Source organism: Notolepis coatsorum (genome assembly GCF_963971535.1).
Source record: "Notolepis coatsorum genome assembly, chromosome: 19".
Lineage (NCBI taxonomy): Eukaryota > Metazoa > Chordata > Actinopteri > Aulopiformes > Paralepididae > Notolepis > Notolepis coatsorum.
The window spans coordinates 48,082,658-48,098,505 of NC_140183.1; the positions used below are offsets into that span (position 1 = coordinate 48,082,658).

Sequence of the window (15,848 nt, forward strand, 5' to 3'; positions counted from 1 at the left end):
GAACCACTACCCTTACACTGGTCAGGTTGGCGGTGGGGAAAAATGTTTCACCATAGTTTATCCCCTCCCTCTGACTGAAACCCTTAGCTACAAATCTCGCTTTGTACTTTTCGTGGCCTTCGATCCCTTCCTTGATTGAGTACACCCATTTCCCTCCCACTGTCTGTCTGCCCTCTGGTAATTTTGTGAGGGTAAAGGTGTGGTTGTCCTCTAAGGACCTCATCTCCTCGTCCATCGCTCTCTCCCACTTACTCGACACTATGGCTTCCTTAAAAGACTGAGGCACGCCACACACCACTCTGTAGCAGTAATCAATATTGGCGAGTGTACTGTCATCCTTGTCACTTCCTCTCCGGGCATAATCTATCAGATATTTTGGGGGTTTGTGTTCCCTTGAGGGATACCTCCCACTGCTTGGGGCACTTGACGTCACCCTCGGGTGCTCCTCGTCATTGCCCTCTGGGGGTGGCTGGCTGTCTGCTTGCACGCCTGTGCTCAGTACGCTAGGCTGTGGTGTCTCTGTCTCTCCATACCTTACCCCGGAGTCCAGCCATGGTTCCTCTGTCTGTGTCTCGATTTCGCACGTTGTCTTGGTGACAAATTTCACTAGTCTGTGCTTTTGCACCTTCCCTTTACCGGGATAGTAGACTAGGAGTGCTGGGCTCCCTCTGTCGTATCCTACAAAGAGCCCTTTTTCACATCTGGACTCAAGCTTGCCTCTGTCCTGCTGGTAAGCATAGCACACTGATCCGAATTTGTGCATTCTGGCTAGATTACATCTTTTCCCAGTCATTGCTGTATATGGGGTGGTGCCCGTGTGTTTATTAAAACACCTGTTTCTGGTGTAAGCGGCTTCTTGTACCGCATAATGCCACAGGCTCTTCGGTATGTTACTATTGTCTAGCTTACACCTGGCCATTTCAAAAAGGGTGCGCCATTCCCTCTCTGCTACCCCGTTCTTATGTGGGGAGTAGGGACATGACGTCTCGTGTCTGATCCTGTTCTTTCTCAGCAGTGATTGGAACTCTCTGTTTGTAAACTCTGTCCCGTTGTCTGACCTCAAACATTTTACGTCCCCATAGGGGGCTACATCGGCAAGGAACTTTTCCGTGGCTTGGAGTGCATCACTCTTTGCTTTAAGGAAATAGACGAACACTACGCCTGTACCCACATCTGTAAAGGACTGTACATACTGTAGTTAAAGCCACCTATGGACTTGTTCCATACTGGACCGGCTAGGTCAGTGTTAACTAGCTCCAGTGGTCTCTTTACCTTCTCCGTGGGGTCCCTGTTCCTTGTTTGAGTAAACTTCCCCCTTATGCAAACTTCACATTCTTTGTCAGGTCTATGCTTTTCACCTTTAATGTGCATACCGTCTGTCACTGCTTGCAGCTTTAGTTAATCCTCGTGATTAGAATGACCCATAATTTCATGCCACGTATGGATGTCATGACTGACAGTCACATTACATTTGTCATTATTATTGCACTCCGTTTGTAGGTAATACATTCTCCCATATACGTCGATGTTAAACCGCGTACCATCTCGTTCTACAAGAACATCTTTACCTTCACTGAAGAACACTTTGGCGCCGTTAGCAGTAGCAGATTTGACTGAGAATAGTTCTTGTGGGAACGAGGGTATATATAGAGCGTCCTTTAACGTCACTGTACACCGGCGTCACTTACTGTCTATAAGGCGTACCTGTGCGTCTCCTCTCCCTTGCGCCAACCCGTAGGTGCGCTTCCCGTCTGCCAGCTCCATGCTGTGTCCCTCCGGCTCGAAGGATTTATCGAAGTTCTTGAAACTGTTCCTGTCGTTGATGATGTGGGACGACGCACCTGTGTCCACGATCAGTCCCCTCCTCTGGAACTGCCGGTGCTGCGTTGGCCGGGTGACGCCCGTAGTCCGCGCCCCGAAAACGAAGTCCTCTCGTCCTGCCGCTCTCCGGGCGTCATCCCGACTCGTCTCACGATCTCCGTCGCCGCCATCTTGTCTGTAGTCGCCATCTCATCCACAGTCGCCATCTTGGCCGCGGCCGCGATCTCGTCCATCGCCGCCATCTTGTCCGTAGCCTCGACCTCGTCCGTCGCCGCCATCTTGTCCATGGGCGCCGCCTCGTCTATGGCCGACATCTTGCCCATGTGCGTATCGGGCGCTCTGGTCTCGTTTCTTTCGGCACTCTTTATCTGTGTGCCCCGATGATCTGCAGAAGTTGCACCAGACCGCCTTGTTGCAGTTATCCCTCCGATGCCCATTCTCTCCGCATCGCCAACACGTCAGCTCCGTCGTGGGCCTGGCCTTCTCCCTCGGTGTCGCTCTGGCTTTCAGTGCTATCCCCCCCGCGGCGTCTGGGTGGATATCCTCTGAGGCCTCAAAGTTCCGCAGCTTGGCTTTGAACTGCCCCAATGTCATGTCCGTTGAACCGTGGGTAACCAGTAGCGCGAACGGCCTGTACAACTCCGGTAGTCCTCTCATCACCATCGCCATCATTAGCCCCTCACCTGGTGCCTCTCCTGCACTCTTGAGCGCCGTCATGATCTGCTCAGCTCGGATGATGTATTCTGTCATCGTCTCTGTGTGCCCCTTCTTCAGAGCCGTTAACGTTACGTAGAGGGACACTACTCGGGGCCTTCCCCGTCCGATGAAATGCTCCCTCAACACTCCCAGGCTTTCTCGGCCTTTGTCCTTCGTGTCGCAGAATATTAGCCCCAAGCTCGTATCGTCGAGCAGCGGCGCCAACTCACAGTATGCGTCCGCATTAAGCTTGTCGTCTTGGGCTTGGTCCTCCGCCGTCAGTGGCCCCGCGGGGGCCGCCAAGATCACCGCCTTGAGTCCCGCGCCGTGCATGCAACATAGCATGCGCTCTTCCCAGAGCTCATATCCCTCCGCTTTTCCATTAAATGAGGGCCACTTGCTCCTTCCCTTGGTCGCCATCCTCCTTCTTGGTGGTAGGTGGTAGGTGTAGCTTAAGCTCCGTCGGCCTAGTATCTAGCCACGCGGTACTCCCGGTGCTACTCTGGCCTACACTTCAGCTAAGCTAGCTACCCTTATTATTTCGCCCCTGCGAGATCTGGGCCCATAACCTGTTAACAGAATTGGCTATGGGGCGACAATAATATGTACAAGAGGCATGGTTTCTGTCTTTGGCCTTGCTCTGCTGGCAGCGGTTTATTCATTCATATTGATTCATAACACAGCAGCTCATGTGATCTCCTCTCCGGGAGAGGAAGATGTGGGAGGAAGAAAATAGAAGGAGGGAACCAAGGCTTATATACTCCCAATCTGGCGTAGACAGTAGAAGCTCCGCCTATAGCGCCCTCCAGTGGACACAGATATATATGCAGTCATGGGAGCAGTAGAGGACAGTTACAGTTAGTTACAACCATACATACAACCTCTAGATTCAACAGGGGGGTACTGTCACAATCCGCCAATTCAACCGGGCAACGTCCACCCGCCAATTCGGAGACCCTTTCCTGCACCCCTCCTTCCCTAAGTCTCTCTTGGTCAGCTCTCTTCTCACCCTGCTCCCATCCGTAATCCTGTACCAGCATCTAGTGGACTACCTCCGCTACTGCCGCTGTTGGTGGTTATTCATGCATGTTTTATCAATCTGTCTTTAGTCATTAATGTAATCTCTGTCATATTGTCCATGTTGCCTACTGTGTTTCCTGGCCTGGTCTAGTGTGTTGTCTCTTGTGTGTGTATGTATTTGTTATTCAGTCCTGTCGTGTATTTGGTGTCACTTTGGTTTGTCAGCTTGTGTCTCCCCCCATGTGTGCCTCGTTGTTAATTAGTCTCCCTATATATGCTGTGCTTCCCTGTTACTCCCTTGTCGGTTCGTCATTCGTATTTCCTGTATCCTGTTCCTGTCTCTGGTCTGTACTCTGTATGCTCATTCGTTCCTAGTGTCAGTCGTGTTTTGTAGTGTACCTTGTTGCTGCCTTGTGAATACAAGTAAAGCCTTTCTTTGAACTACACCCCGTCGTGTCCTGCCTGTCTCTCTCTCCTCATCCTGTTCTGCATTTTGGGTCCACACGACCACACCACCACCTAACTCTAACATCATAGACCCAAATGTACATGCACAAGCGATGACAAAGTGAGTTTTTCATAATATATGACCATACAAGGGACATTAAAAGGCAATGCAGGAAAGCAGAACAAGTGGAATAAACAAACTAGGTAAACTGAGTTAAGCCGGACTTGGATACATGCAATGACACTGATGCTTGCGTGTTTCAACAGTGAGGAATTGAGACTCGCCTTTTCTATTATTATTATTATTATTATTATTATTATTATTATTATTATTATTATTATTATTATTATTATTATTATTATTATTATTATTATTATTATTATTATTATTATTATTATTATTATTATTATTATTATTATTATTATTATTATTATTATTATTATTTATTATTATTATTATTATTATTATTATTATTATTATTATTATTATTATTATTATTACTTATTACTATTATTATTATTATTATTATTATTATTATTATTATTATTATTATTATTATTATTATTATTATTATTATTATTATTATTATTATTATTATTATTATTATTATTATTATTATTATTATTATTATTATTATTATTATTATTATTATTATTATTATTATTATTATTATTATTATTATTTTTTTTTTTTTTTTGATCCACTTTTTCTCCCATTTTTCTATATTTTCTCCCATCCCAATTTCGTATCATCCAATTCAACCCTCCCCTGTCACGAACGCTGTTTCTTGCCTCCCACAAGCCGGCTGCAATGTGGACTAAGTCATACATAGCACAAGTCCCCTCCGGTACTTGAGGTAACAGCAGTCGCATCTTTTCACCTGCGCAGCTCGATCTCTCAGTGTCGAGGAGTAACGCGTGGGAGGCTCACGCTGCCCCCGACACTTCCTGATTCTACTGCGCAGGCGCACCAACCGACTTGTAGGAGTCGCTTGTTCACAACGTTCGATCCCCACCCTTCAGTTTTCCCTCCCCGTAATACGGCCAATGTGTATTACTGCGGACGACCAGCCAAACTGAAAAACAATGTGGAGAGCTGGATTCGAACACGCGAATCCTAGCGTCTCCACACTGGTGGCGAGTGCCTTAGACCACTACACCACCTAGCCGCCCATTATTATTATTATTATTATTATTATTATTATTATTATTATTATTATTATTATTATTATTATTATTATTATTATTATTATTATTATTATTATTATTATTATTATTATTATTATTATTATTATTATTATTATTATTATTATTATTATTATTATTATTATTATTATTATTATTATTATTATTATTATTATTATTATTATTATTATTATTATTATTATTATTATTATATATATTTTTTTTAAGTAATTCTCGTTAACAGTTAAAGGTCGGAGACCCCTGCACTAGACACTCTTAAAGGCTTGATGTCCATATATCAGAGCGCTGTGAAAGATGCCAGGAATTCAAAATGTTCTAACCTAATTTCTATTTGTGCCACTGTCACAATCCCAGGGTCCTATTTCAGACCATTGACTCAGTGATCGCTCCCTCTTCCAGTCAGCTAATAGAAGCCTCCAGTGAAATTTTTTTATGAGTTCTTCTACCCATACCTCCTGACCCACTCTCACCATCCTGCTTGCCTCTCTATCTCCATTCCCAGCAGCCTCACCCAGCAATCTCACCCAGCAGCCTCACCCAGCAACCTCAGATCCAGCAACCTCCCAGCAACCTCAGACCCAGCAACCTCAGATCCAGCAAGCTCCCAGCAACCTCAGACCCAGCAACCTCAGATCCAGCAACCTCCCAGCAACCTCAGACCCAGCAACCTCGGATCCAGCAACCTCGGATCCAGCAACCTCGGATCCAGCAACCTCAGATCCAGCAACCTCCCAGCAACCTCAGGCCCAGCAACCTTAGATCCAGCAACCTCAGATCCAGCAACCTCAGATCCAGGAGCATTTTTAAGAGGGAGAGAAATGTAAACAACTTGAAAAGCAGGTTATCAGAATGAAACTAAGGCATGGGTGCTCAGGACAAAGCGTCTGCAATGACACTATCTGTACCCATAATATGATGAATGTCTAAATGATATGACCGTATATACAGTGCCCACCTCATCAGACGCTGACTTGGGTTTTGGGATCCATTCACGTTCAATTCAAATTTAGATTTTCGTACTAATGATGATGGGACATTCATTGTCAATTATTGGTCAATGGTTTGAATTTGAATGAAAATACACTTTGTCAAATTGAAAGTGAAATGATCACAACCCTGAATACACACACACACAAACACGCACACATTTGCCAAGACCACCACTTTTACTATTACTCATTCAAATAAACTGGTAGATTCCGACAGATTTAAGTCATTTATGGTAAAATGTGTTGACTGACAGGATGTTGTGGTCACTCAAAGTCAACAGGGGGTGACCTGTAGGTTATCAGGGAATGAGACAGACTGACGCAGGGGTCCTACAACATGTTATTTCACCTGATGACTACAGAGCAGGCAATTCATAAACACTTGGATGTATAACGAGAATCTAAATCACTGTTAATCACATCAGTGTTTATTTTATGCAGTTATTATCAGTGTTTACCAAGCATTATGTTTATCATTTCACACTGAGGATTAGTGTGACGGATGACAAGTAGCTTATCAACTGTTAAATGAAGAGAAAGGCGATAAAGAAATTAATCTTCGACATTCAGTAATATTGTTAGAATGACACAAAAACCTGAACAAAGTAATTTGCCATTATGCTGGTTTTATTCAAGAATGTTCTGATTTACTATCAGTTATTATGCCCCATTATGACAGAGTTGTTATTCTTGGTGATTTTACCATCCATGTTTTCTGTCCCACTCCTTCTTTAACTACTGATTTCATTCATCTTTTTTAATCATTTCATTTTGTTCAGTCTGTCAGAGGTCCTGGTCACAATAAGGGTTATACTGTACCTTATCACCAAAGCAGTGATTTGTCAGACCCTACTCCCTCCTCCTGTACCCAAGCCCCACACCTCCATCCATTCTTGCTCTCTCAATTCACATACTCACACATTTCTGCCCGGCCTTCTTAGCTGTTTCCCCTAGCTCATTAACTTCCCAGGATTCTGAACCTCTAGCTCGCCCAAGGTGACAGGATTCACCAGAGTTCTAAGTGCACCAGCCTTATAATGGTAACTTCATTCTCTGCTACATGAGATGTGTAACTCGTTTTCTCAACCATTCTCTGCTACAGGAGATGTGTAACTAGTTTTCTCAACCATTCTCTACTACAGGAGATGTGTAACTCGTTTTCTCAACCATTCTCTACAGGAGATGTGTAACTGGTTTTCTCAACCATTCTCTACTATCGGATCTCCTCTCTGGTAAACAAGAATACCCTGAAGACTCTGGCAGGAGCACTCATTCAAGGGTACTACGACTATGCTTGCACCTCATGGTACCAAAGCACCTCAAAGGCACTAAAAACATATTACAAACATCACAAAACAAACTGGTCAGACTACTACTTGACCTTACTCCTAGAACCCACCTCACCCCTGCCCACTTTGACTACCTAGGATGGCTTAAAGTAGACGACAGAGTACAGCAACTTGCAATGGACCTGGTCTACAAGATACACTATACGACTAAGGTACCCATGTACATGTCAAAATACTTCCCAAAGGTCAGTGAATACCACGACCACAACACCAGAGGAAGCTCAACAAATCATGTTAAACCCAGATTCGGCTCAAACAAGGGACTCAGGGGCGTAGCTGGGGGGGGGGGGGGGTAGCTTAGGATGATTCCAAGGGCCCAGCACTGGGGGGGGGGGGGGGGGGGGGGGCCCATTTTTTTTTTTTTTTTTTTTTTAATTTTTTTTACTAGACAACATCACTCAGGTGTATTATTGAAGCTCTCATTGATACTATGTTTCTTTCTGAAGTGTGTGTGTGTGTGTGTGTGTGTGTGTGTGTGTGTGTGTGTGTGTGTGTGTGTGTGTGTGTGTGTGTGTGTGTGTGTGTGTGTGTGTGTGTGTGTGTGTGTGTGTGTGTGTGTGTGTGTGTGTGTGTGTGAGATATATAGAGAGAGAGGGGGGGCTTTGGTAGACTATTGCATTGGTCCATTCATTGAAGATGAACGCAATGCGACATCCTTTACTAGGCTCACCCACTCACCAACAGTGCAGGTGCTGAACTGCTGATCCGAATGTATAGGTGAAAACCATATTATGCGTTTTCATCAATAAAAAAATGGCCAAAAATGTTTTCGCTTGCGCGCGCGCATATTCACTGGGGGCCTACAAATACATTCTTTCATGGGGCCCAGAATCTGGAGCTACACCCCTGAAGGGACTAAACATGTTTCGCAACTATGCCACATCAATGTGGAACGCCCTACCCAAAGCTGTAAAGGAATGTGAATCCCTACCCACATTCAAAACCGCTCTTAAAGAGCACCTGCGGGAGGCTGCAATTCGAAACTGGCCACCATAAATGTCCAAACCCCCCCACCCCCACCCCCTCCTCATAGACAGTCTCCTCCCCACCGTATGTATATATTTCTCTCCCCACCGTATGTATATTTCTCTCCCACCCACCCACCCCCTCCTAATGTACAGTCTCTTCCCCATCCTTTGTATATATTCTCTCCCCACCGTATGTATATTTCTCTCCCACCCACCCACCCCCTCCTAATGTACAGTCCCCTCCCCATCATATGTATATACTCTGTCAGGATCTATGGGTAACAGTACTGTATATTTGCATATCGTATATGTCACAAATGTAACAGTACTATATACCTGTATGTCATGTATGTCCCTATGCCATAAATGTCATGATGTCATGTATGTTGTGTCATGTCATAAATGTCACTATGAATTGAAAATTGGCGACCCTAGGGCGGTCAGGTGGCGTAGCGGAGATTGCGTTCGTCACCAACCCCGGAGACGCTGGATTCGCCTGTTCGAATCCAGCTCACAGCTCCGGGGTTGTCACCAGCTTGGCTGGCCGTTCACACTAATACAATTGGCAGTATTAGAGGGTGGGAGAAGCTGACGGGGTGGGTCCAGGTCGTTGTAAACAGCGACTCCTACAGTTCGGTCGGGGCGCCTGCTAAGCGCGGATAGGATCTAAGGGCGGTAGTGTGATCCTTCCACACGTTACACGCTCTCAGTGAGAGTCCGCGCTGCCAGGTGAAAAGAAGCGGTTGATTGGCTAGACGTGTGTCGGTGGAAGCACGTGATAGCCTCCACTCTCCCAGACCGACTGTGGGGGGTAAATGTGCAGCGACCAGGAAGGGGATTGGGAATTGGCATAACGACTAACATTGGGATGGGAGAAAATCTGAGGAAAAAGGAGGAAAAAAAAAATTATAATTTCATTCATTCATTCATTCACTCACAGGAGATGTGTAACTGGTTTTCTCAATCATTCTCTGCTACAGGAGATGTGTAACTCGTTTTCTCAACCATTATCTAATAGAAGTGTAATTCGTTTTCTCAACCATTCTCTACTAGAGATGAGTAACTTGTTTTCTCAATCATTCTCTACAGGAGATGTAAATGTTTTATATATTAAATGTTGTATGCTAACTCAAGCAAAGCGTTGGTATACTTTATGACACACTATCCTGTATTTCACATGGGCATGATACAGGGCTGCCCACTTAAGCCCATGGTGAGGCAGGTAATTTGGTCCATGTCATATCGTGTCTCCCAGACATTAAGTGTTGGATGTCTCAGAACTTCCTCCAGCTTAATGAAGCAAAATCCAAAATTATTCTATTTGGCCCCCGAAATGCTTTCAGCTCCCTGCAGTCTAATCTTGGCAGCCTGTCCACCGATGTTAAATCTGCTTCTGGTAATCTGGGGGTGATTTTTTACCCTAATCTCTCTTTTGATTTTAGAGTTTTACATCTAAAAATATCTATAAAAGTAGGTCCTTCATATCTTTTACAGACCCTGAAAAGGTCATCCATGGTTTTATTTCTTCACGTTTAGATGACTGTAATTCCCTCTACTCAGGGCTGAGTCAGAAAGCCACTTCCAGCCTCCAGCAGGAACAAGATGCTGCTGCTACACCTCTAACTAACTCTAGGAGACGAGACCATTACATTACAACCATCCTTGCCTCTCTTCGCTGGTTGCCTGTAGTTTTTACAGTTGATTTTAAGATTTTACTGGTAACTATTAAAGCTTTACAAGGTCAGGATCTGAGTTAAATCTCAGACCTGTTAGTCCCCTATGAGCCTGAGCGTAGCCTGAGATCCTCGGGTAGGGGTCTCCTGATTGTTCCTAAAACACAATTCATCAAGGTATACCTTAAAATCACAGACTAGCAAAATCATCTTTTTGAACAAATGTTTTTCAATCGAATAGGAGTTAGGTAAGTCCTATGAATAAAATTAAGATTAATCATCTTAATCATCAAGCAAAATCATCTTTTAAGTCTCTTCTCAAAACTCACTTTTATGTAAAAGCCTTTTCATGGTAGTTTTATTTTAAGTAAATGTTTCTGTAAAATTATTATTTCTTAGTGATTTATTTTATTTTATGATCTTATAATGTGTTTGGTGTCATTTTATAACTATATTTGAACTTTTATTCTGTTCTGAAACACTTTGTAACCATGTTTCAAAAGGGCTGTCAAATAAAGTTTAACTTCATTATATAAAATGTAAAATGTGACATATGAAAGTATTATTAAATACTATATTACAGACAATGAATTGAGATGAAGACAACCCATCACAGACCATGAAAGTATTTGTCAAAAATCCTATATGGTCTTTGGACTGTAGTGTACCGTACTTGTCAAGGACAAAAAGATAACTCAAAATATGAAAGTGATCTTACATAACCCCCAATAGGCAAAAGCTCCATAACGTTCTTGACCACAGGAAACACCTGGATGACTTCTTTTCATGCTGGCCCTAGCTGGCTACTGCTCCGCCGTGCTTAAAGGGATTTAATTTGGTTCATCCGCGGGTTCCTGTGCGTGGTGCACAAAATGAAAGTGCTGAAAATGAGAAGCTAATTATTCCATTTGAAAGATTGTAATTACATCCTTCACACTGAGCAATGGATACTCCAAAGTGGTTCCTTCTCTTTGCGGTGAAGGATTTCCTAGGCCAAAGAGAGTGCTGCTCACTGAGCCATGCACAAACCCGCCCCCCGCGCTGCCTCTGCCCTCACTGTGGGAATCTGAATTTGTTACGCATTCTTCCAGTAAAAGATTAATATTGGCCTATTTCAATCAATCTTTTAAAATGTTGTCAAGTGTATATCAGCACTGCATAAATAATACAAACAAACACACATGTACGCAGAGATGGGCTGTATTTTCATTACATGTATTTGAAATACATGTAATAACTTTGACATATTATGTAATTTGTATTTTGCAGCCAATCAAAAGTACAAGACAAGTATATTGCTCTTGTATACTGTAGAACCTGACAGTCTCTGGCGGAAGTCTGTCCATGTGTGGAAATGTATGTTCTGTTTTCTTGTACGTTGATTTGATACTGTGGAACAGACACAGGGTGACATAATCAAAAAGAGATTAGGAAACGTCCCCATTCTGATGTACAAGTGCACTAGTTAAAAGTGAAGTGAAAAATTCCCATACTGTAATTCTGGAGTTATGTAATAGTTGACGGGAATGGGCCAGGTCTCCCAGAGTCCAAAGGGTGTATAAATAGTGGCACACTTGCGCACCCCAGGAGAAGGACTCACAGGACCTGACGGGAGAGAGTCATCCTAAGATCCCAGAGACATCAAGCTACGCAGACAATAACCACACTCTTCAGGTCCTCCACATCCATGAGAGAGAAGACCAAATCTTCCTTGATCTCCAAAAGGGTTTTATAACCAAGCCATCCAAACCAAAATCTAAAATGAAGGCATTCAGCATCGCAGTTGCAGTGACACTCGTGCTCGCCTTTATTTGCATCCTGGAGAGCTCTGCCAGCCCTCTTGCCAAGGTAAGATTTTGAAAAAGATTAAATTCACTCATTAGTAATAGGTGTGTTGCCAGCACACGCTCAGAACGGTGGCTCCTAAACACGCATTATTCATTAACAGGTGCAAGAGCTGGAGGAGGCAGGGAGCAATGACACTCCGGTTGCGGAGCATCAAGAGATGTCAATGGAATCATGGATGGTATGTTCAATTGACTGAATGAATTAAGCCCAATTACCGGCAAGCAAATTGAAATCTAAGTGGATGTGTTTTCCCCACGGAGCGCAGTGTCGCTCTCGTCGCTGCTGAAGGGGGTGGATGAGTGGAGTGCATGACAATATGACAGCAATGTAAACACTTACCATGCGTGTCTGCCATTTCTCTCCCCCTACAGAAGCCAAGTCATACCAGGCAGAGACGTGGGTTCAGCCACATCCACCACATCCACATGTGCCCATGGTGCTGCAACTGCTGCAGGAACAACAAGGGTTGTGGCTACTGCTGCAAGTTGCAGGATCCCCCGCAACGCTATTAAGTTATTATGCTGTTTTACATACCTACGAGAACCGGCCTGTTCTTGACCTCTTTCTCCGATGCACATGTCTGTATTTTCAACACTGTTTTGTATGGTTTTGTAGAAGCATTTGCGTAGAGTGATACAGATGTGTAAAAATAACTTGTGACTAATTGCAATAAGGCCTAATTATTTTCTATTTATTTTGTACGTTTGTATTATTTCACCCTTTGATGGTTTTCTTTTTAGTTCAATGATATGTAAATGTGCTTCTAAAAATTCTTCAAATGTTACAGTTTCTTTATCTAAATTTGGTCTGTCGTGTCAACGCTGTGACAAATAAACATTGAACGCTGAAAAAAAATAAAAGATTGGTTTTGATTTACAGCTATATTGACTTAGAGTAGATCACTAATGATTATTTCTTCCAGACATAAATCAAAGAACACAAAACTGTCAATAACATCATGACCATAAAAGTCAACCTATAAGTCAATATCATAGCATACTCTATCCATTTGTGTATTTGTGTGATGAAGTAGCATAAACAGTGATGGTTAATAAATCAGCCTATTGTGTGTAGTGCCTGGAAGAGGTTTAAGAGGTTGGATGATAGATGAACTACAGTCTGATCAGTGGTATGCACACGTTATCCACACATAATACTGCACTATTATTACCTCTGCAGAGACACAGTATTAGAGGGTACTACTATGGCTACGTTCACGCTGCAAGCCTTAGTGCTCAATTCTGATTTATTGCTTGGATACGATTATTTAGTTTTTGTTCACATTATTTAAAAAATGTGGTCAATATCAGATTCCAGTGTGAACTGGTCACGCTCTTGAACTGATCTGCATGCACAACTGAACATTAACGAAGATGGGCTTAACATGGAGAACACTAAAGTCACAGTTTATGGTTCAAATTACGAGTTTATTGAGCAGTGGAGGCCAGCTAATTCCAGAGCAGATGATAATGGGGGCAAGGAGGAGGTGAAAGAGAGACATTTATTCTTTCAATATGCTTTCAAACACAGACTGGTTATGATATGTCCCCTCATGCTTGTAGAGAAGTATCATAACAAATACTAAGGTAAACACCTCACTTTCCCTCCACCGACCACCTCCATCACAGCTGTCTTCCATGTTTGTATTCACAGAGTGAGGTCACATTGCAAAAAATCAGACCTGTATCCAGGCCCGGACTGGCCATCGGGAGCTCTGGTGGCCTGGCTGTGCAGATAAAAAAGAAATATATATATTATAATATATAATTAATATATATTATTATATATATATATATATAGTAACGCAGTCTAAACAGTCATACATCTTTTATTCAACTTCAGCCCTGATCATAACCATTTTTATTTTTAGATTTTCTTTGTAATGTCAGATTAAAAATGAAATACTCCCACTTTTCTAAAAAGAGTTGTTGTTAAATCTGACATTACAAAAAAAACTAAAAAACCATCAAAATCAGTGTTGTTGACACATGCTTATGGAGATTTCTATCAAAAATAAACAAATGCAAAAGTATAATCCACAATTATGGCATTTTTGAAGAGGACAATTTAGTCCCCTAATGGTAAGTGTCATGGTCCCAGCCTCCCAGCCAGGGATCATGCTCGAACAATATGAACAGTGCTTTTCTGCCGTCCTCTGGTGGCCAAACGCAGCAGCTCCAGATATTGGACTTTATTCTGGATGTTATTAATGGTGCTGTGTTTTATCTGTTCATGTTGTGTGGTGCGTTTTAGCTTGTGTTTTTAAAAGGTTTATCTTTTCATATGTTTCCTTTAAAGGTTCATCTCTTTTGCATTATGTTTTTATAAGTGTTAATACATTACTTGTGTTTCCTTTAAGGCTCATTCCCTTTACACATGTTTTTAATAGTGTTAACATCTTTACATATGTATGTTCCTTAAGGGTTGTTTGTTTTACATATGTTTCCTTTTAGATATTCCTTTACACATGCTTTTAACAATGATGTGAGTTCTTTTACTAAATACCTTGTGTCACCTGTTGTTATGTACTAGAGGCCTAGTCACTCCTGTGTCACCAGGGCATACAGGTGAGGGCTGCCAATTAGCCAATTAGTGCTGATTGGTTACCTGCTGGGGAGCTTCAAAGGCAGACCCAGTAACACACATGCACTGTCTGTGCCTAGTGAAAGAGCTGTCAGGTTCTTACAGTCCTTGTCCGTGGGGTTACCAGTACATTAGTTTATAGTTATATTAGTAGTTCCTTGGTTTAGTAGCATTTTTGAGTTAGAGCACAGGGTTTTGGTGTTGATTACACATAGGTTGCGTACCCATGAGCCAGGGTCGTAACAATTGGGCGCTCGTCCGGGATCTTTTACCCCTAGCACTTTGTTTGGTGATTTCTTTTTGTGTTGCACGGGGTGTCATCATATTATGGTTTGGGTGGTGTTCGTTACACATGGTGTAACGTGGGGGCTGAGCCATTTTCATCAAACAGGTGAGTATGCCGTATTTGTTTGTAATTTGATGTGACTACTTATGCTGTTAAAATATATAGTTTAGTAGGCACCACATGTAGATAGGGATATTATTTTCTGGTTGTTGGTTAGCGTCCGGTGCACCGCGTACTCCTGGGGCGGTCAATGAAATGATTGTATATGATCTTTGACTGGTAGCAGGTGTGGTTGAAGAAAGTTAGGTCTACAGGGCATTAGTTTAAGGGTAGGTAGGTTAGGGCGGCCAGGAAACACAGGTAGTGTGGTAGGGCTTGATTTAGTGTTTCTTAGGGTAGACATGTGGTAGGCCGGGGTTTTCTGCAGTTTAGACGTAGAAGCATATGTGGTCACATCAGGTTAGAAGGCGCACCTGTTTGGAATATTTTGTTGGATTTATTTTGTTTGTTTAAGTGTTTGGTGAGCATACCTGGTAGCACCTAACACCCTGCGTGTATGACACGTCTATTTAGGGTGGGTGTGTTTTTTTTATAATTTTTTTTTTGTTTGTTTGTGCAACCTGGAAAGGTGCGCTCCGTAGAGCTCACATTTCCACCGCGTTCCCTTCTGGTTGTTATTGTTGGCAATTAGCATTATTCATGGTTCTTCAGTGGTTCTTCGTTGTTCTTCAGTGGTTCGTTGGGGGGGTCTTCGTGGTTTGTTAGTGGTTCTTCGTGTCTGTGAGGTTGGGTGTGTAGCTTGGGGTGTCTAGTTCAGTGACAATGGCTTCCATCAGGGACTTTGTTGATCGCCCGTCTCATGACTTATTGGAAAAATTTTCCAAGGAACAACTGCTCGAGCTTGCTGTGCACTACAAGGTCGAGCTTACTCCCAGTGAGAAACGTTTGAAACCATCTGCCTT

General features: G+C 42.9%; 1 protein-coding gene across 1 annotated transcript; it reads left to right on the top strand.

The window, feature by feature from the left end:
* Positions 1-11,924: 11,924 nt before the first annotated feature.
* Positions 11,925-12,529, top strand: hamp (hepcidin antimicrobial peptide; the record flags this gene model as incomplete). The annotated part of the gene is made up of 3 exons (XM_084336643.1): positions 11,925-12,017; positions 12,118-12,195; positions 12,389-12,529. The coding sequence occupies exons 1-3, from the start codon at positions 11,931-11,933 to the stop codon at positions 12,527-12,529; spliced, it is 306 nt and encodes a 101-aa protein (XP_084192769.1). The 5' UTR covers positions 11,925-11,930.
* Positions 12,530-15,848: the final 3,319 nt, after the last annotated feature.